Source organism: Neolamprologus brichardi, chromosome 8 (genome assembly GCF_056152115.1).
Source record: "Neolamprologus brichardi isolate AB-2024 chromosome 8, ASM5615211v1, whole genome shotgun sequence".
Taxonomy (NCBI): domain Eukaryota; kingdom Metazoa; phylum Chordata; class Actinopteri; order Cichliformes; family Cichlidae; genus Neolamprologus; species Neolamprologus brichardi.
This window is the reverse complement of record NC_142111.1, coordinates 8,675,792-8,698,393: the sequence shown is the minus strand read 5'-3', so window position 1 is coordinate 8,698,393 and position 22,602 is coordinate 8,675,792. Positions and strand designations below refer to the sequence as shown.

The 22,602-nt window shown below is 39.1% G+C and overlaps 1 protein-coding gene across 1 annotated transcript; it reads left to right on the top strand.

Annotated features, from left to right (window-relative positions):
• Positions 1-1,914: 1,914 nt before the first annotated feature.
• Positions 1,915-17,220, top strand: LOC102776219 (cilia- and flagella-associated protein 337). Its single transcript, XM_087845379.1, has 18 exons — positions 1,915-1,985; positions 2,919-3,156; positions 3,348-3,494; positions 4,597-4,719; positions 4,798-4,969; positions 5,052-5,098; positions 5,185-5,337; positions 5,484-5,672; positions 7,254-7,445; positions 7,564-8,025; positions 8,131-8,280; positions 10,868-11,052; positions 11,569-11,708; positions 12,445-12,593; positions 12,671-12,882; positions 16,212-16,342; positions 16,948-17,000; positions 17,131-17,220. The coding sequence occupies exons 1-18, from the start codon at positions 1,915-1,917 to the stop codon at positions 17,218-17,220; spliced, it is 2,904 nt and encodes a 967-aa protein (XP_087701505.1).
• Positions 17,221-22,602: the final 5,382 nt, after the last annotated feature.

Below are 22,602 nucleotides of genomic sequence, written 5' to 3'. Positions count from 1 at the left end.
GGACGAGTGGGAGACAATGGATGAGTAGTTCTGGGTAGTTTTTAATTATGTCTACTAACAGTATATCATATTTTAAATTATATATAATGCATATACATAATGTTTCCTCTAACAGTTTCTGCCTGTGCAGGTTATTCATTCTGGACACACCAAAACCAAAGTGGGGGTACTTAATAATATAATTATGAACATATGTGTTATCATTTCCACTTGTCCCTTTTTATTTTTACTTTTTACGTGCATTATAAAACACTCAGTGGGTCAGTACTTTTGAGCTTATTCATTATCACTTCTATTCCATTGACTTCTTGACTGTTATTGACTCTTTTATCAGAGGGATAGAAGAAGGTTGCTGTGATGGCCAAACCCGTGGCCACACTCTAAAGTCTGTAACTTTTGTATTTTCATTCTTCATTTGAACATAGTAATACATTTTAGTTACCAATAACTTTATTGATTGGTTTGGATACATTTGTTCTATTTGTAAGTGCGCACATTTAGTTTACTTATGTATTCATACTACTTCATTTCTTTGATTTTTGACTAACGTTTTAACCTTTTCATTTCCTACCTGCCATCATCCCTGGGAGTTGCTGGACAAAAGATGGTAGCCAGGGTTTGAAACCATTAAATGCAAAGGAAGATAATTGGACCACACCACCACTTCCTGCCGAAGGGGAGAATGTGTGTTTTCTTTACTTTAAAAACAAAGTATTTGTATTTAATTAAATATTTGAGTTTAGGGTTTAATGGGGTTTTTGATTTAATTCTTTGGTGTTTAGTTTATTAACAAACTAGATTGTACTGCATCGTTTGTGATTTATGATTGTGTTTTGTTTGTTACCCCTCATGTGTCACAATGGTCTGATCAGCCATTATATATACCCTTGTATGTCATTTCATGTTTTAGGTCAGTTATGTTTGTTTGTAGCAGTCGTTTGGGTCGTTAAGTTTGCAGTCTTTGCCTGAGTTCAGTTTTGTTTCTTTGACCTCTTTTATGAGCTCAACATTTATTACTCTTGTAAATATAATTTTTGGGGGTTAAATAACTTGAAACTATATTTTTCTAATAATTCCTGGGACGACTCCTGTTTTTCTCACAGTTGTTTTAAATGACATTGCAAGCCTAAAAGGAGATCAAGTTCAAGGACTTGCTCAGCAGACTGTGAAACACTGGGACTTGAGTATATTCATTAAACATAGTAAGACAGCACTTTTGATAGCTCATTATAAGGAACCAAACTGCTGCTGGTTGCCTGGCAATGATTAAATTACATCAGTTGAAGAACGGTAAGAATAGCTGAAAATATGCCACCATATCATGACTTTTCGCTTTTACCCTCTCTTAATTTTGAATATAGATGTTCCTGATTTAATATCTAGGATTTCTGGACAGTCCTACTTATGCTTGATCGGAGAAACTATATCCCATATACATAGATTCTTGATAAAGCTCAGAAAGCTCAGCCTTTTCTTGGTGGTGAATAACTTTGCTTCTTTAAATGATTAACCCACAGAGGGCACGTCTGTGGGGTTTGTGGCTCTGTTGCCCCAAATAGACTTTGGAAATTCTCAGGTCTCCTTGGCAGTCTCTTCAGAGATGTGTTGACTATCTTTTGTCGGTGTGGTCAAACATTTGCGACCGATAGCGTCTGTGGATGTGGACATTCTTTCCCTGTCTGAAGACAACAGGCTTTGTTTGAGGACTGCATGAAAAGCGAGAGGAGTGGACAGAAACAACGACTGCGCATGGTTAGGCTCAAGGCACAGCCAGGATCGCGGAGTCGACTTAACTCATTTATACAGAAGTCTTGGCTTCTTTCTTCATTTCTTTTTTCATGCTCACCATAAAATACAGATAAAAGAAGAGTTTAAGAGTTCAGACTGTGATAAAGGTAGAATCGGGCTATCACTATGGATACTTTTAGTAACAAAAAAAAATTGTGGACACTTTATGAGAAAGAGGTGCCACACAGCAGGTTTTGGTAAGTTTCTTTCCCCTTGTTTGGTCTTGGCAAACATAAAAGATTATTTTTAATTAGGGATTGCTTTATGTAGAAAATCTGTTTTATAAACTTTGCACATTGATATGGATTTTTGTCACCTCTGGATAGTAGTGCCTGCTAACACATTCTTATATCTGATTCTGTCCTATATTTTCTAATAAGCTAAAACAACAACAAAAAAAAAAAAAAAACAACGTAGGAAAACATTTTAACTTTCATTATTTGTACTTCAGTCCATTTTTCCACCTTAAACAATTCATGAAAAGTCAATAGAAGCTGAACACTGGTATCAAACTTTCAAATAACTTCTTAAATTCACACATTTCTCCATTAATTTTTCTTCCATCCACTCCACACAGTTTAAACTCAGAGACAACGGCTTCTTTATTACTTAATTATTTTATTGTTCCATTTGCTGATTGTAAGTAATGTGTATGATGTAAAGGACCACTCATGCATGCCCCAATGGACCAGGAAAAGACCTCACAATGGTAAGACATGTGACTTATTGTTAGTTTCCCTTAGCAACAGGCCCACACCGGAGTTGCTGGTGGCAGGGAGCGCTTTTCTTAAAAACACATCCCCCTAACTTTACATATTCTTTCATTACTTATTCCCTTTATTTGAAAAAAAAGTGTGTTATATCAAAACTACCACATGGGAGTGCTGCATTCATTCTGCGGTGAGCTTTTTACTAGCTGTCAGTGATGTAATGGCTTCAATAAAGAATCAGAAATAAAAAAAATAAAAGGGGGGTTAGACACTGAACTTAACAGTTCTTTAATGCTTAAGAAATGATCATGTTTTTATGCTCAGTTAAGCTTGGGTGCTGCCTTATTGGCAATGTCCTCTACATTTTATTCTACTTCTGCTTTTTCGTTTCACTGATCATTGATGTGCTGCTTTCTGCAGTGATCCAACCTGCGGTGTCAGTCCTGCAGAGAAACTGAGCCCAGAGCACCTACAGCTTCTGAGAAATGCTTTTACCTGTTCAAAGGCTGGACTTGAGACACAGGAACACAAGCTGAAGGGAAGCAATAGAGGTACAAGTGAAGAACGTGGATTGACGTTTGAGGAGTTTTGGGACGTTCTGAAGTCTGTCATCGGCCCAAATATTGAGGACACGTGGTGCAAGAGATTCTTTGATGAGGTAAAAAGTAATAAAGTTTTTTTTTTTATAAGTCTTGACAAAACTGGATACGGGTTATATTGTAATCCACAATTTAAAAAAAAGTTTATAAAACAGCATCCTGTCAATCTATTACTGGTTTGAAGTGACTGTCCTATTAAAAGACAACAGTGGCGTATTGCTGATTTGACTCTTACATTCTTCATGTCTAGGTAGATATCAGCTGCACTGGACAAATAAAATGGCAGCAGCTGTGTTCCTACTTGCTTTTAGAGTACACTGAGCGACAGCGGGCGTCCAATCCCACAGCTGCTCTGCTGGAGGCCCAGCCTCAGATTAGACACTGCTCTCATAACAAGGTAACTCTGGTGCATCGTAGTCAGATGGTCTGATTTTTGGACAGTTTTTTCTAATTACTTACCAGAATTAGGAGACTACCTAGTCAAAATTAACATTTTGAGAATTCAAGTTTCAAAAACCTCCCAAAGGCAAGAGCTGAGTACAGCAGAAAAAAAAACCTCAGTCTCAAAGCAAAACTGCTATCCAAATACTAAAATGAACAACATTATAATATGACTTAAACTAACTTGGGGAAAAGAAACTCAAATGGATTAGAGTATTTTGTAGCTCTAAAGGAAAAACAGTTATAGAGAGTAAATGGTCAGTGACTCCAAGTTAGTATTTGGAAAAGGACATAAAACTTAAAACAATATGTCATCACTTTTTAAGATTAACAGTATATTACAAAATGGAACATTTATATTTTACTACCCAGTAAAAAGAAATACAGAGGAAATGGAATAACCATTAATAAATGATTTGTACAGTATAAATATATTTGTGGGTTCACACTAGAGCGCATTTGCTGTCATGTTTTATTTGTAGTGTGAACACGCAGACAAAAAAATCAGATTTGATCAAAAAATGGGAATTGAGCATTAAGACCTGCAGTGTGAACGTAGCCTTTGAGACATTTTGACTGGTTACAGTAGTGAAACACATGATTTGTGATGACTTTCTTGCCTCAGCCATAATGGTTACAGGCTAACCGGGCTGCACTAAATGGCTAAAGAAGCTAAACAGACCTTGGAACTCATCAAATTTTAATTATTTTCACCTGGCCTGTGAAGATATTCTCATATATTATTATAGTATCATTCGCTACTTTTGGATTTCACCCTGCAGGAGTTAAGCAGGGCAGTTTGCCAAACCTTTTTAATAACTCTAGGGTTCATCAGGGTCTGTTAAATCTAACCAATGTAAGTATAAAAGAGTGCACTCAGCTGCTCCTATAAATTATAATGAATAAAGTGTTCCATTACTATAATAGATGAAAGATGAAGCATCTTAATTTTTCCATTTCTCTGCCCTGAGTTATGTTATTTTCGACAACCATTACTTTTTTCCTCCTGTAACCTTTCTCTAATTGATTACACTTGTCTCATACTTATTGCTCTGCAGCGGGAGCCAACAGTTCGTGTGGTTGCTCTTTCCCATCCTCCTCCACTCCGCTATATTAGCATCAGTAAGGGGGGTCAGATCACCGCCTGGAACAGCAGCCTACACACCCTCAAAACTTTAGGGGTGAGTGACATCATGTTGCTACTTTAATATCCACGTGGAATTACAGCACACTCACTCACGTTTTTCTATTTAAACCAGCTTGCTGGAGACCCAACAGAGGAAGTGGCAAACACAAGGAGATTCAGGGGTTGGACCACTGATGCTGTGTACATGGGCAACGTCCACAAGATTGCCATAGCAACTGACTGCAGGGACTTGCGCTTTGTTACTATTTCTTCAAACTGTTTGTTGGAGGAAATTCACTTATATGGTACTCTTAATTGCTAAAAAAACAACTAAACCACATGAAGCCCGGAAATATTGTTGACTCTTTGTCCTATAATTGCTCCCAGGATTTCGCAGTGTGCCGACCTGTCTGTGTTACTGGTATGATGTGCAGGTAGGACAACTGTTTGTGTGAAATGTTACTGTTTTAGCTGGATGCCTCCATTTGGAAAGCACTAAATGCATCACTTCAATCTAAAGGGTTTTCACTCCAAGAGTCTAGAACAGCCTCCTCTGCTGCTACTGGGGGATGAAAAAGGAGGCGTCCACCTGATGTGGTTCCTGAACTCATCCAAGGGACTTTTTAAGAAACCGTCAAAGAGAGACAAAGGTCCACAAAGGATCTTTTTCCAAGTAGGTTTTCCCTCCTCTATTTACCGAATTCTGTTACAGAAGCATGGAAGCAAGAAGCTTTGAAGAGTTGCTGCTTACACTACAACTTTTCCTTAAACATCATTTGGACTCACTGTTTTTTCTTGTTTCACCCTCGTTCCTCACAGGATCTTGGTGAACACAGCGACATGGTGTCCTATCAACACATCCCCAGCATCCACCGGGAACCAATTACCAGAGTAATGTTTGAACCCAGCACCAATGTCATCATGACATCGTCAGAAAGTAACACCACATCTGTGGTCTTTATGAATGTGTCATTGAAGCAGGAGCCTTACATTTGGAAATTTAAGCAGGTAATTAACAAGGTAACAAGGTCAGTTTGACTGATAATACACTCATTGGCCACTTCATAAATACATTTTGCCAGCACCAGGTTGGACCACTTTTGTGAGCATTATTTATTTGTAATATTTCATAATTATTGTAGTACTGAACATGTAATATGTCATCTGCAGTGAAAACAGTTGCTATAGCTTTCATTTTAATGTGGCCTCTACGTGCTAGAGTGAGCCAAGCCAGGGTCAACTCCATTGATTTGTCAGGAGATAAGCTCATTAACATTACCTGTTTCATTTTGAATAACAGGCCTCAACGGCTACATTTATTATACCTGAAGAAATTAAATCAAAGGTGTTCTTATAAAACAACTTCTAGATTAGTGTCTAAATCAGTATCCTCCCCTTCCTCTTCTACATTTTAGTTGAATTGTTTTATTTATAAAATCTGGTAACATCACTGCCTGTTGTGGGCTATTGTTCACCCAAAATACAGTTTGGCTCGATGTAGCAAAAGTGAACTGTGATTAAAGGTCTGCATACAAAAAATGTTAGCTTAATGTAGTTTCACTTTGGTCCGGTATAAAAATACACACCCACAACATGTGATTGGGAAACTTTTATCTTTATTTCATATTTTATAAGTTTTCTTTTAAATTACCAGTATGAACAAAAGGCACACTTTTACTTTGAAGGTGAATTGCTTCTTTTTCCTGTTTGTGACATTTTTGTTTAATTTTCACTGTGCAACTTGGAACAAAGAACAAGTAGTAAATTGTATTGCATGTCTCCATTCGCAGGAACAGTAAGAACAGCAAAGTTGCAATTTGCAGTTTACATATTTGCATTATTGTCCTACTTACGCTAGAGATGAAAGAAGGAACTGTCCCCAAAGGCTGGCATTTCTCTGTATACAATTTCAGCAACTTCAAATCAACTTCTCATGTTGTGGCTATTATTTATTGAAGATAAATATCCAGATGAGAGAAATATCTCTGTAGCCGCCTGTCAAATTTTTTGAAAAAGAAAAGTAGAGAAAATAGGTGGATTTTCGTAGTTATCCACTTCTGATCTGGATCAAGGTCAGTCAGACCTGTGCTTCACAGCACTGGGGACTGGGTGACACAGACCTACGAGGGCAGGTTGACATGTGAAAATAAACTCTGTTTAAGAGAGAAAGAGTTTTATATAGTATTAAATGTCCTAGTGTGACAGTGTTACAGTGTAGTAAATGCTGTTATAACTGGCCAGTTTTATCTAGAAGAGCAAACACAGCATGTGTTGTTTAATAAAGTTCAGTCCCACCCAGTAGAAGCAGACAGTGTCACCGGCTGCTATGAAAGGAGTAAAACTGGGTGGTGATGCTTTCTGTTGCTCACAATGGCTTGTTTTTGTTTTGTTTTTTTGTTTGTTTGTTTTGTTTTTTTGAAACCCAAGGTTTACTCTCCAAATAACTGTCTGAACATTGTAAAACAAACATCTCAGTCATGTATTTTTGAAAGGAAAGAAGCATTTACCACCACTTCATTTATATTTTCACCTGCATAAAACACCATCTTCTGTATACTATACGGTATTAATGCTTTTGCCTCATGTCAGGGAGCCAAGTGTTTCGACTACAATGCGTCCCTACAGTTGATGGTTACAGGAGGCTCTGACCGAATAGTCAGACTGTGGTCACAATATGTGACTTCAAGTCCTGTGGCTACACTGCCGGGTCACCACACCACGGTACTAGATGTTGCAATTTACCAACATGTCGGGCAGATCTTCAGCTACTCTAGAGATGCTGTGAGTGAATTAGGATTTACCATAAATGCATACATAATTGTATATTTTATGTGAATATATGCCGGTAGAGCTTGTTTATGTTCGAATTAATGATGATGCATTTGTCGTCTTTTGCCAGGAACTGAGAGTTTGGGACATTTCTACCCATCAGTGTTTGAAAGTTCTCCGTCTGCAGTTTCCCTGTCTGCAACCAGGTCGCATCCCAGAACATGGAAATTTCCCCTTCCTGTTGCTTAGCCCTCCTCTTCCTGATGAGATGCAACCTCATTTAGTGGTGGCCTGCAAAGATTACCTGGCAGTGCTCAATCTGTCAGGAAAGAGAGGAGGTGGTTGGTTGACTGATGAGGAATTCAGGACAGAATTTAAACAGGGTCCATACCTCTCCTGTGCCTTGTACAACCCCACCCTGAGGCAGGTGGTGACTGGACATGCTGACTCATCAGTCTTTCTGTGGGATGTAGAGACAGGAAAGAGGCGGCTTTACATTTTAAATGCTCATGGAGAAGAGGTGCTCTCCTCTATGGCACTGGACTCCTCTCACAGAAGACTAATCACGGGAGCTCGTAATGGCACTATTAAGGTTCAATACATCTTATTACTTATTATTATATAGAGAGAGAATTTTGAGTGTAATGCATCAATGTGTAAAATACTTAAATCAGAGTGTTGGCCACTCCCCAAGCAGGTGTGGAATCTACTAAATGGCCTAAACTTACACAAGCTGGAGCCCGTCACCAACTCTGAAGTCACTGGGTTGACCTGCCTCCATGACAACCATTTACTGGCTGTGGGGTGGAACCAGTGCATCACTCAGTACAGCATTGCAGGAGACAAGGTAAAATCAAGGGTGCATTAAAGTTATAATCCACAGTGTCACATAAATACAGTTTTAAGGGTTACTGAACACCAGGCTGGAAAACAATGTTTTTCTTCCCACTCTAGTTTTGCAGAGAAGAAAGTATTTTCAGGAAGGATTATAGTTTATCTTTCTGTCCTAAAATATCCTAAAATTAAGATTGACTTGGTACTCTTGGTTTTACTATCCTTTTCGGCTCTGTCTTTTATCTAAAAATAAAAAGCTCCATGGATGCCATTTATACAGTCAACACCCATCCCCCCCCATCCATTTTCTTTACTGTTTCAGGTTCAAAGAGCCTATCTCAGGTGTCATAGGGTGAGAGAGGCCAGGTACACCTTGGACAGGTCACCAATCAATCACAAGGCAAACGGCAAAGAGAGACAAGCATTCACAAATGCACCTAAAATTATTATATTCAACCTACCTTATATGTAACGTGTATATTCAACACAGCAAGAAACCAGCTGGCCTGTGGTTTTGACGGGGATAACTGTAAGTTTTCCAAAAGCAGTAATGTCTAATCGTCACAGGAACACGCTGAATTTGTAGGCAAACAGCAGAATGTGAGCTACTGGAACTTTTCTGTTGTGGCTTGCAGTATTGACCAATCAGGTTTGATCAGGCATTGGTTAAGTGCAGATAAACAGTCCCGTAAAGAACGACAAGCATTGAGAGTTTGAAAGAAGAAGGCAGAATGTCCTATATCTTATGCTGCTTGTATGAATATATAGAAACATAGGTAAGGTGTGGTAGATGAAGCACGTAAGACAAACGTCACCCTCATCACCAGAATTCCACTGTACCGCGCACTAGTATTGCCCATTCTTCTCTATGGATCCGAGACCTGGGTCATCCTCAAGCACGACCTTAACAAGCTTGAGGTCTTCCACATGCGCTGTTTGCATCAGATTTTCCGGGTGTCCCCCCGTGACCGTCTCAGCAACAGCACGATGCGTGGTCAATGTCACCATCAGCCCTAGATGGAAGAGCTGATCCAGAAGCGACGACTGCAATGGTTTGGCCACCCACTAGGGAATCAAGCATGACGCTCCAAAGAAGACTTGGATCAAGCAAACTGAAGACGATCTTCAACAATGACGTCTAACCCTCAAGCAAGCAAAGGTCAAGGCCAGAGATCGGAAGTCCTGGAAGTGCATCGCTGACAAAAATGGAAACCCTGCGGCACCCACAGCGACGTATTGGCTTCGTGGACGACCTTCCCCGCCGACTGCCAGCTAGGGACAAAAGAAAAAAGAAAAAAAAATAGTTTGCTTTTTGCTTTTCAAGCTCTCAAAACTACTGTGATCTGGATGACTGAGAACCTCCATAGGCAGCAAAAGACACGCTAAAATGTGTTCTCAGAACTATTTTGCTATAACTTGATAATGATTAACTTTTATATTTGCTTTTTAAATTCACCTGCATTTGTAACACTGACCTTCATCTCCACACTCTTAGTCATCTGACGGTAGCTGCTGGTTCTCAGATTGGAAAGGCAGTGGAAAAAAAAAAATTCATTAGCTGTGGGTCAAGAAAGAACAACATAACAAAGTATTAAATGCATTACATAAACTTTTGATTGACAGGTGATTCTGGGTAATGCAGTCCACCCAAGAAGCTCAGATATATTAAGATGCTATAAAAATTAGTCTCACAGAGTTTTAGCCTTGACATATTTTTTTTCTTTGCTACAATTTCTTACCCAGATGTTAAAAGCAGTGTGATGAGTCCTACACAAACAGCTGTCACCATAGTGACTAATCTAGTACAGACTCAGAAAACATTTAAGTGTTTTTCTTAAGAATGCCAACAACAACTTGGGCTTAAGAAGACTGTGGTCCAAATTAGGCTCAGAAAATATTTCCTCCAATAGTAACACTTAACTTGTCCCATCATATTCAGAAGTCTTGTGTTTTCCTGTCAGTGGTGAAGAAAGTCTCAGTTTCAGCACATAAATACAAACCCACATCCACCTACAGCTATGCATGCTGCTGCACAGGTCTCAGTGTATAAATATATAACAGTCTGCATTTGCACATTATTCTCAAGCTTCAAATTCTTGTGTTACATCTGCTCTGTGGTTGGAGTCATCTGTTAAAGCGAACAGTAGTAGCACTGAGTATTTATGCTTTTGCAGCAGATTCTTAATGCTGCTTTTTTCCTTTCCTCCGCCCAGTTACATAATGTTTCTCACTGTAAAGTCCCTCGCTTAAGCAGAACTTAGCTTGTCTGTTTCGTTATATATATTTTTTATTTCCAAAACCTAGAGGGGCAATCACAAAGCAGTAAATTGCACTTATATATATGCATACGTTATATACGCCCCTGGTAAGTTCAAAATCTTCACACATCCATAATTTGTTTAAAAAAAGTCTACTGCAACATGGTACACTTTTTTTATGAGCAACCTGGGGAAGTAAGTAGAGCTTCTACAGAAGAGACAATTACAGGTTATTTCACCTCATTTATAAACACAGTTTATAAGCACATAGTTATCATCATTTCAACCAAAATGCTTGTGCACTAAGCTGTGCTTTATCTTTCTTTTACTCGTGCACTGAAGGACTTGAAGGTGAGAGCAGACACATCCTGGAAGTCCAGCGGTGTCCACAAATCAGACATCTTGGCTGTGTGTCAGTGCTCCGTTCTGAGCGTTGTTGCTACAGCCAGTTATGATGGAGAGGTAGTGATCTGGAGCATGGAGACACAAGGACCGATGCTCCACCTGCAGAGAGGGACGCAGGCACGGTAAGGAGATGCAGCTCCGAGTGCTGTCTTGCAGTCAGTGAGCGTTTACTATTAAACTTGATCTGTATGACGTGCAGGTTTTGACACGAAACAAATCTGCATGGATCAGTTTACTAATGATTTATCTACTAATTTACATCATGTTTCATTATATCCCAGATCAAATTTTGTTGCTGGCGTGGTAAAAAATTATTTATCTTTGGCTCTCTGCAGTCTTTATTGACGATAACACACAATAAAAGCTTAGATTAACAAATGTTTAAATAACATGCAAATTATTATTGAAATATCAAATAGATGTAAAATGTCAGAACTCAAAAAAGGTATTCCTTTTATCATCATGCATGAATGATAAATGTATAAAAGAATAAGTAATGAAACTAACGAAGACATAATCAAACTAATTTCTCATGAAATTTTCCTGACAGTTAATTAAATGAAGTCAAGTATCTTGCATCCTTAGCTGAAAGTGACATATTCATGATTGTGGTTTTCTTTCTGCTTGCGTGCGTCCAGGTCAGCTCTCCCCGTGGATAGCATCTTGTTCCTTCAGCATCGAGCTGGCAGGAAACAATTAAGAAACCAGGGTGTCCTAGTGTCATCCCAGGGTGGTTGGCTGTGCTTTTGGAGCATCACTGATGAGAATCACAGTTATGGTGAGTGGGATGCACAAGAAAAAGCTTAAAGAAGAGATTGATGTGAGGTCCTTTGGGGAAAAAAAAAAAAAAAGATGCTGCACTAGAAAACATTAATCTAAGATAAAAACTCTTAATCATCTGTCACTTCTAATTCTCCTCCTCCCATAAGAAGGATTTACAAACAGCCCTTGCAGGCAGTGACAGTTAGGCTGAACTGTCGACTTGGCTGCCAGCCGGTACCATTCCTGGCAGCCCACAACTATGTCTCTTTCCAGATCGCATCTGTGTTTAGTGGTGTGGGATTCATGCACTGTAACCACTGCATATGGGTACAGGCTTGCATGAGTGCATGTGAGTGAACTGTATGTCTGTATAGATTTATATATGTATCTATGTGTCTGTGCATGCTTCCAGCAGAGAGGGGGATTTGAAATTATGACATACGAGGAATGCAGGTGACAACTAAAATCTGTTGAAGGGCTTGCAGTTTGTCTCAGAAGTACTTTTGTTGTTGAAGTGAAGAAAGAATTCTTGAAAATGGTACAAAGACAGAATATAAATAGATTTGCTTGCATGCAGTTTTGAGTGAACCGGCAGACTTTTTAACTGCCTATAAAGATACATCCAAGCCTATTGTTACAAGCAAATTTCTTTTAGATTGTACTTAGTACTTTATGCTTGGATGAGTTTACGAGCACAAGTCTATTTTTTCTGTGTTTTTTTTTTTTTTTTTTTTTTTCTTTTTCCCCTCCAGGTCATTTCTACGCTCCACAGCAGCCAGGTGAGCGTGTGCTTAGCCTGAACTCAGATCAGTCTAAAAACACCATTCTGGTCTCAGGTGACACAACGGGCTCACTTCAGATTTGGGACATTTCTTCCTTTGCAGTGGACATCCAACCTGAGGTGTGCTGGGAATAAGATTGCACCTGGTGTATTGCACCTCATATCCCCATATACTTGACATAGTTTTCTTCATACAGGCAACTTGTGAACAACCTCCACTGCTGCAATCTTGGAGGGCTCACAAAAGGGCTTTGATATGTGTGGATGTCCTTGAAGTGTTTGACAGACTGTTTGTAATGACAGCATCAGTTGATGGTTCAGCTGGACTATGGACAGAGGATGGCAATCATGTGGGTTTTTTTGGGCAAGAGGTGACGTGGAATATCGCTGACCCAGGAACTTATCATAGGTAGGTAAACTGGCTTGTGTCTTTTTTTAACATCTTTCAGCACGTTACCTTCATTAATTATTATTTTAAAAAAAAACACAAAGAATTACAGAGAGCTTTTTTGGATGATGGTTCTGGATCTGCTATTTGAGTTATTTTGGCTTGCTTCCTCTGCAATCTGCTTTGCAACCCACCTCCTCCATTTCATGCTGTACCAGCTGTACCAACTTAATCAATGTCAGGTCTACCGTGCATTCCCATGCCCCTGCTCATTTCTGCATCTTTCCATGCTTGTGCATGGCATGGTGGAAGGTCCTAGCAGAGGGCCGTACTTCCAGATATAAACAGCTGTAGATGGAAATAACATTTTTATTGTGACTAGTGGTCTTGACAGAAATGTGTTTAATACACACGGGGGAAGAGGTCAGTAGAGAGAAAATAAAATTGAGCCAAAACGTCACTCCTTGTTCATTAGAGGCAATAAATGCTAAAAGTGATTGCACACATAATAATTTGAAGCACAATTTTTATTATACATGCCAAGTTTCAAGATGAGGCTTGCAAACATGGCAGTCTTTTGAGATTAGATCATTCAAGAGTATCAACAACTAGAAGAGTGGCAAATTAAAGCTGCCAGTGTCAAACAGAAGACAAGTCCAATAAGTGATAATATCAACAGTGAAGGGTTTGTACCAAATCTAATATAAGTATGAAATGTAAGAAATGTACGTCATGATCGAACATGTTCTCCAAAATAAACTTCCCTCGCTGTTCCACAAACATTTGAGTCTTTAATAAAAACTTCATTTTGGTTAAAGGTCGTAAACTCTGGCTTGGCTCACATCTTTGCTCTCTGTATTTCTGTCACATGCTGGGTAACATGGACCATGAAGGAGAGCTGTCAGGAATAATTTAATTTCAGGGGATGGAAAAAGCACAGTTCAAGTTAAAGACAGAGTCAGCACATGCTTAGAAATATAAATAAATGTCTGCATAAACCTCACCGAGGAGCAAAATCATGACAACAGTATTGTTTAACTTATGGAGAGTGTACATTTAATGTCTGTGTGAGGGTGTGAGAGAGTGACCGAGCCAAAGTGTAAATAGAGTGCTGCAGGGATGGTGGTTTTTTTCATTACTCATTGTTTCATATAAAAAAGGAGACTTTTTTTGTAGGTTTTTGAATTTAGAATAAACTTTATGTGAAGTTTGTGACATTTACAACAAGATCATCTTTATGAATTATCACCAATATTGGGCTATAAATAAGCACATCTGGAGATAAAAAATCTTGGATGCAGTAAAACTTGCAGTTGCTCCAATAGTAGAAGCAAACAAGTTCACAGCCTTTTGTTTTTTTTCCACCTTTATAAGATCCAAGGGGTGGGGGGGTTAGGAGTGAGGCCACTTTTAGTGATAAGTAGTGACCACCGACAATATAAAACCTGAATGTAACTTCCAGGTCTGTCTGAAGACCAACTATTAGATGTGGTTGCAAAAAACAGAATCAATGGGAAAATGGCTTTATGTCTTGACCTTTGTGGACTATTTTCTAGAAAGGTTCAGTCACTAATTTTGGGTCACATTGGATAAAAAAACAAAGCAAAACCAAAAAAAACTTGCTTTGTAAACACAGTACTAGTTTCTCACTTGTCAATCGTTGTGATTGAAAATAGTACTGTGTTTACAAAGCATGCACAGACACATATACCAGGGCCAATGAGCGTGGAGTTCCACAGTTACACCCTCCCTTTCTAATCACATCTAGAAAACCAACACGGTGACAGAGGAAATGCTCATCATAGCAGTAATTACTAATAATTATTTGCGTATGTGCATTGTGCAATTTATGTAGCAGCTTGCTACTATAACATTAAGTAATAACTTACCATGTGGCCATCTTTTATATATAGTCAATGACTGCGATGATGTTTAATAGGCCTAATAACATCCATAGCCTCATTTAGCCACTTTTTTTTTTTTTCAGCAAACTACAGGTTTGGGAAGTGTAAAAGATTTAAAATTGTGTTTGTTTTGTTTTTATAGATTTTATATTATAGAACAAAATTGGAAAATCTCCTAAATTTTATTAAAGACAGACCTTATTTCAGACAGAGAAATTAATAATAATAATAATAATAATAATAATAATAATAATAATAATAATAATAATAATAATAAAAGCCCATTAACTTTGATACAACAGAACTTGAAGTGGAAAATAATAACTCAGTTCTGAGTTTTAGCACTCATTCAAGCAGCTTGTTGTCAGTTATACTCTTTGTATGGATGGCACTTCACCACTCTCTGCTGCTGCCACTTTGGCTTCATTCTGTGGGTGGTTTAATCAGCAACCCACAGAGCACTAGACAACACGCAAGTGTCCTTTAACATACTCTGGTTGTAAGGGCAGGTTCACAAAGCAGCTTACATGTTTGCTTACCAGTTTTTAACCCAGCAGTATGACCAGGATTGTTCCATCATTCCAGCCCAGCAAGCTCAACGAGGAAGTAATGCAACACACCATACCTCATTCAACCACAGTGTAGGTCATACTATGCATATAGCAGCACAGACTGAGACCTAGGAAACAGTTTTCTTCCATTCGAGTCATCCTAGCTGACTAAACCTGTATAGCCCTAATGATTTTTAAAATGTAGTACCCACCTCAGCAATGATTATAAACATGTACAAAAGTGACAACTACTGACATAGGACACCATCCTTTGAACAACCAAATTCAAAGCAACTCTTTAGGGCATTTTTACTGTGCAGCCATAAATCAAACGCTGGCTCCCTAAATTGTCACTTAATTATTGTAACTTTGAGAATTCATCTTTTATATCTGACAGAGCAAGTGTAAACATCGTAACTTCACATTATAGCAGTTTTTCATGTATGTAACTGCGTCACAGATGATACCAATTAACTTTTAAAGTATCTTTAGCCTCATTTTACCACTAATGTCAACTGCTTAAAAATGCTCTGCCAGCACTTATTAACTTGTAAAGTTGAAATCTTGCATATGTTGAAGTCATTATGTCAGTTTTAACTCATCCACTAAAGCAGTGCATGCACAAACACACACACACACACAGACACACGCGCGCACACACAGAAGGAGCACACAGCGTACTCAAATGCTTCACCACAGAGATCGAGAGCAGTAACAGCTCTGGTTTGAATCAAATCTAACAACAAACATCCTCACAGATATCGGCCTCTGTGACAAATCTTCATCCAAAAGGATCACTGACCCATGTCTTGTCTATCAGGAGATTGACGTGTATGAAATTGGCAAACCCATATCTCAAGTAAACACTGGTATTGTTTTGCTCTGACACTCTCAGGAATACACGGAACAATCTGAGAGAAGAGAGGAGGACTGAAGGTGAAAATATGGAAGCCAGTGACGTCCAAAGTCAAGTACCTGACCCTACTAGCCGCGATCAGACTTCACAGGAAGAATGGTGTTCTGAAGGTAAACACACACACACACACACACACACACACACACACACACACACACACACACACACACACACACACACACACACACACACGGCCGTTTCCAGTAACATTTGGCTACCCCTTCCAGTAATTAGCCATTTCATCAGATAAACCTTCTGCACACACATGTGAGTTTGCACAGCTGCTGCTGACAATATTCATAAAAAGGGGTTAAACAGTGCAGGTCAGGATGACCTTCTAAGCTAATCTAACCTGATACTCAGATTCTATCATGTCCAATTTCTCCACATTATGAAGAGAAGAGTCAGAGCATTCTTCACATTCTCCTCCTGCAAAGTTTGGAGCTCGGCTCTGGAACATTTGGGCAATGTTCTCCTTTAGACACACAGGCCAGAATGTTTTTTCTTTAAAAAAAACCACAAATACTCAAGGTTGGTGTGTGAGGGTGTGTATCTGCAAGACGTTTCCTACACTTTCCTCTCACAGTCTGCCATTGCTCAGGACTTGCCAATATAAGCGATTAGCTGTGCTTTTTCTGCACACACACCCAGGCAGACATACACATGTATGCTTTTACTCACTTTTCTTTGTCTTTTGTCATCCATCCTCTTTCAGCTTCATCCACCCAAGCAGGAGTGAATGACCACGAGCAACCTCAGCAACCTATGGTAACCTGGGAGCACAACATCAGCTGCTGCTGAGTGCATTTGTCATATTTAGCTCTATTGTTTAGCTACCCCTCCCTCATGCAAACACAGTTTTTCATCCTCCATCTGTACCTGTCTATGCGTGTCTCAGTATTCATGTGAGGACCTCTGCCAGACAGTAGCTTTGTGTTACGAGAGGAGAGGACTCTTTGAGGACATCGACCACAGCAATCGCTGCTGATTGGCTGTTTCTTGTCTCTTCAGACTCAGGTGGTCCTGCTGGTGAGATTTGTGCTGATTACTTGATCTTATCCCCTCTCTTCTGCTCCTCCTGGCTTCATGAATACCTTCTTTTATGTTCTGTTGTAAGAAATAACTCATCTTTTTTATCCTTTTTCTATCCACTCTGCCCCAGACAAATGCCAAAAACTCTGCAAATCGAACTTACAAGAATAGTTCCACATTTTTGGAAATTCATTGTTGCCAAATGTTCCATGAGAAGATTAATATTGTCCATTGCTATTCTAAAAATATTAAGCTACAGCAACCAAATGGCTGAACTTTTCATAAAAGCTGTGTGAATTTGGAAGCCCTCTCCAAAGGTAACAAAATGTGCTCAATGAACCAATAATGCTCACAAGTTAACACATCAGCTTGCTGATCGTTGCCTTGGTTGGGGAATTACTAGAAGACTACTGGTGTTTTGTTCGAGGGTTTGTTTGTTTTTTTTCCAGTCTTTATGGTAAAACTAGACTAGGATGAGGACAAATGATGCCCTGTCCAACCATGTCAAAGTCTGTAGTTCTTCACAGCAGCCAAACCTCATGGTGTGGTGAAAGGCAGCAATCATAAACAAGAAAGAATACATGATATAGTTTAAATGCTGGAAATTTTTAAACACTCCCACCTGGAAAACATTCATAGTACTGCATTTGTTTTTGTTTTTAAATGGGACGATGTTCAAAATACAGATATAAAATATGTTCAAACCCTGAGTTCCTATATTTTACAATTATTTGACCATTCACTAATCACTAATCACACCTGGCTGTTGCTTCTTGTTGTCATGGCAATATGACCACCACCCTCGCCCATGTCACGTGTAGCTTGCTTTTTGGAAAATGAGAATATACACTCATAGGGCATTTTATTAAATACACCTTGCTAGTACTGGGTTGGACCCGTTTTGCCTTCAGAACTGCTGTAATTCTTCATGGCAGCGATTCAATATGGTGCTGGAAACATTCCTCTGAGATTTTTGTCCATATCAACATGACAGCATCATGAAGGTGCTGCAGATTTCTTAGCTAAATATCTTTGATGTAAAACCTCCTGTTCCACCACATCCTAAAGGTGCTCTGTTGGACTGGATCTGGTAAGTGTGGAAGCCATTTAAGTACAGTGAACTGACTGTCACATTCAAGAAACCAGTTTGAGATGATGTGAACTGACATGACATGTTATCCTGCTGGAAACAGCCTGGAGAAGATGGCTACTCTGTGATCATAAAGAGATGACCGTGTTCAGCAACAATCTGGAGGATATTGGACCAAGAGGGACCGAAAATTTGCCAGGAAAATATTGATACGAGGCAGGATGAAATGCTTATCCTTGCATGTTGTCCTCTTCTGTGGTAACATCAGTAATATTTGGTGTAATGTTCTGCTGCTGTAGCTCATTATGTTGTGTATTCAGGGACGCTCTTCTTACCTTGGTTGTAACACGTGTTTTTTTGAGTTACTGTTGCTGTCCTGTCAGCTTGAAGTCTGGCTATTGTCCTCTGATCCTGCATCAACAGGACATCAAGTGTCGCTAAATGGATATTTTCTCTTTCTTGAAGCATCCTCTGTAAACCTGAGAGATGGTTGTGTTGGAAACTCCCAGTAGATCAGTAGTTTCTGAAACACTCAGAGCAGCCTGTCTGGCACAAACAACCATGCCATGTTTATATTCACTTAAATCACCTTTCCTCTCCAGTCTGATGCTCGGTTTGAATTTCAGTATGTTGTCTTGACTATGTCTACATGCTTAAATGCAAAAAGTTGCTGCCATGTGATGACTAGATATTTGTATTCATTTATATTACAGCAGGTGAACAGACAAGGCTTCCGGATCTGAAAAGTAAGGCCAAAGTGGAAATGGCATAAACATGCATTCGTTGTCCAGCAGGGGGCGACTCCTCTTCTTGATAATTGTCTTGATGTTTATGAAAAAGTGCACCCACTGTTCATGTTTCTCTAATTATGTTGTGCTTTCATTTGCTAGTTTCAAGTTGCATTGAACACGATGTGTAAATTATGGTTCCATGTAGAGCAAAACAGACAATGAAATGGGGTATATTATAGATCACAGCTACTGTGTAGTACTAGCTTTGTAGTCTAGGTTTCTGGACAACACAGATACACTGGTCAGCACATGCAGCTATAAAAGACTCGATCAATTTTGCAGGAATGCGACAGCTCGGTTTCACCTCCTTCAGTCAGTCTAAAGTTTTTCAAAAGAGTTTGATTGATGGGAAAGTAAAATGGGACGGAAACAGAAGCAAGAAACGAGTTCTGCTACTCTATTTAGGATGCATCTGGTCAGAAATTTGTCTTTTCTGATTTTCTTGCTTTTCTCCCTCTGATCTTCTTCATCCTCTCTCGCCCTCTTCTTCTTCTGCCAGCCCTGTCCTTTTCATAAAACTACCACATTGTGCATTTGTGGCCTAAACATGGAGGATGTTTTTTCCTGTAGCTGCCAGTTCAGTTCATGTGGACTGACCATTGAGAGGTCAAGAAGAAGGAGCCCTGCACTGATTAATCAAACATCTTTATTTGTGATCTGACTTAAGAATGCTGAAAAATGTCTTCATGATATCGATCTGTGAAGTCTTGTATTTGTGTTTTCTGATATTGAAAAGTCTGGTTTTGATTTTTTCTTCTTTTCTTTCACTCATTCCTTCTCCAGGAGGCTTTATTGAAGATTTGCCCACAATCAGCTGTGTGTTTTATCAAAATTTGACTGGCAGCTCAAAGCTCAGCGTGCAGCGTCTGAAAGAAAAAAGTGAGTCAGATGTAGAAAGAGATTCAAACGTGAACATTGTTCCTTTGTGTTCCTTTTATGAAGTTATTTTGAAACAGCAAATTGAATATGTCCTTTTGAATATGCGATGAACTTACTGTGCTGGAAGGATTTTCAGTGTCACTGCACTGTCTCTTCTGCATTTCATATGCTGTATTATTTTTTTGCCCTTTGTCCCTCGCTTTCAGCTTTCATCTTACATCTTATTCCACTTTAATATTTGCAAACTAATGTCTGTTGTTTGGCCCATTTATTCATAATATACTTCTTTTATATGCAAAAAGGAAAAAAAAATACACATTGGGAAATATCAACACTGATGGTGGGGTGCTAGCCTAGCATAGTAGAGTGTAAATTATGTAAATGGCTTGCCTGGCTCTGTGCAACAGTATTGAAATTTGCCTAATCAGCACCTCTAAAAGCTCACAATGTGTAACAATGAGAAGAAAGGGTTGGGGTGGGATTGTTCTCTGTGCTATTCTTGTTTTTGTTTTTTGAGTAGGTGCAACTTAGTCATCCTCCCAGGAAATGACTATACTGTATTTCCATTTGTGTTTGTATCTATTTCCCATTTTCCTAGCAAAATATGAAGAAATGATGTGCTTTTGTACAGTATAGTGGGATGCTTAGCATTTTGTTACCTTTGGAAAAAGCTGAGCAAAGTGTTTCGCTGTAATTCCCCACTTCATGCTAAGCTATAGCAAAAAGAATGATATATAACTATGGAAGGACAGAGAGCTGAAGTAGTTTTAAATGAAGTCTAGCTGTCTGACTTGTTGCAGCTCTTTGCACATAATTTGAAGCTTCCTGATATGATACTTCTAGGTCATCCAAACAGTCATCTAGACAGGAAAACATCAGAGCCATCGCATCGCTTTATCTCAACAAAAGCCACCCTGTACTTATCATCACAGTTTGGCTAAATTGCAGAAATTGGTGACACAAGACTCAATGTCCTATTTTCATGTGTTTTCTTCATACATTCGATTTTGAAACATCTTTGCACGCACTTTTCATGTTATTGAAGAACTGGGTTAGTTTAAGTACCGGTATGGATGTTCAAGTGGGGGTGGAGGCATGCTCAGAGCTTCTTCCCTAGTGTGCTTCGCGGGGATAAATGCGAACAGACACAGCTGGGCCAAACAGGGCAAGTCATCCACAGAGCATTTTGCCCCCTCCAGCATCTTCAAGTCAACAGTGCATGAGTGAACTCCACCAAATGTGTTGTCAGAAATATCTCCAGCCCACTCATGAACATGGATGGTTTGATTTTAAGTCATTACCACTTAACGTTCCTGTCTTTTTTTTATGCGTTGGCATAAAAGCATAAATATGGCTTGAATTTCATTTTGTTGCCTTGAAAGCTTCCCATAAGACTGTTGCCTTAAAAGTTAAGTACAACCAGGAGAAACTTAAATAGATTATTTATTCAGTTATGAAAAATGTGACCTCTCCTTGTACTCTTTACGCAAATACGTAATGTAAAAATACAATACTGTGCAAAAGTCTTGAGCCACTCTCATATGTTTAGGAGGTGTTGCTTTTAGCAATAGTTCTCCAAATGTTCTGAAAGTCTTTCGAAGGTTTTATTTGGACATTGACTGCTTTTTCACTCATTTTCAGTTGAGTCCTAGTACCTGACCATCTTCAGAGTAACATAAAAAAATGTTGTTTTCCTGACTCTGTAAAAACTGTCAAAGATAAAAAGAGTTTGATCAGCATAAAATAATATTATTACACCAACAAGATGATTTAAAGCATGGTGTGCAGTGTGTTCTTAAAAAATCTGAGGAGACTGGAGAAATGGAGGGCAAAAGAAGTAGTGGCAGAAAACACAAATGTTGAGTTTTCAGGGCAGTTTCTGTGGTATGAATACAAATAAACCTAGACACATTCATTTGTCTTATGGAGTCCATGCTTTCCTGGGTCAGGGCTGTTCTGGCAGCGCAAGTTCATGTTTCTTGTAATTCTGCATACTTCTGGCCTATAAATACATCTACTACAGATTAACAGTATCTGAAAGTCATGTTCTTAAAAAATAGACAAACAAATCCAGCAAATGCCTGACACAGGCCCTGAGAGATGCATCTGGTCCTTCAGCTGATCCATCTACTGTTCATTGAAGACTCACCAGAAATGGTCTCAGTGGAAGGGTGACTGTCAAGAAGCCATTTTTAAGGAAGGAAAACGGGGAGAAAAGGCTGAGGGATGCCACATTACACAAGAACAGAGTGTCTGCAGCCATCACGACAGAGGCTCTGTTGCGGTTTGGGGCTCTATCTCAGGCAGTGGTGGAGATGTTAAAATTGATGGAATTATAGAATCGGAAAAGTACCATCAGATTTTGATCCACCATGCAATACCATTTGACTGGCAATGGCTTCGTTTTTCAGCATGACAATGATGCCAAGCACATCACCAGTGAAGAAAAGAAACATGACATAAAATACAAGAACACTTGCCTGAGAGACTTCAGGCTGTGTTGAAGAATAAATGTAGTCATGCCAAATCTTGGCTTTCAATGTTAGAATTGTACAAACGATATTTTTCCCTTATATAT

What these genes read in the sequence shown, in the direction of transcription:
- LOC102776219 (XM_087845379.1), top strand. Translation starts at nt 1,915, where the DNA reads ATGGATACTTTTAGTAACAAAAAAAAATTGTGGACACTTTATGAGAAA. An exon ending in GCAAGAGATTCTTTGATGAG is followed by an intron (nt 3,157 to 3,347) that starts GTAAAAAGTAAT and finishes CTTCATGTCTAG; the next exon opens with GTAGATATCAGCTGCACTGG. An exon ending in CTCGTAATGGCACTATTAAG is followed by an intron (nt 8,026 to 8,130) that starts GTTCAATACATC and finishes CTCCCCAAGCAG; the next exon opens with GTGTGGAATCTACTAAATGG.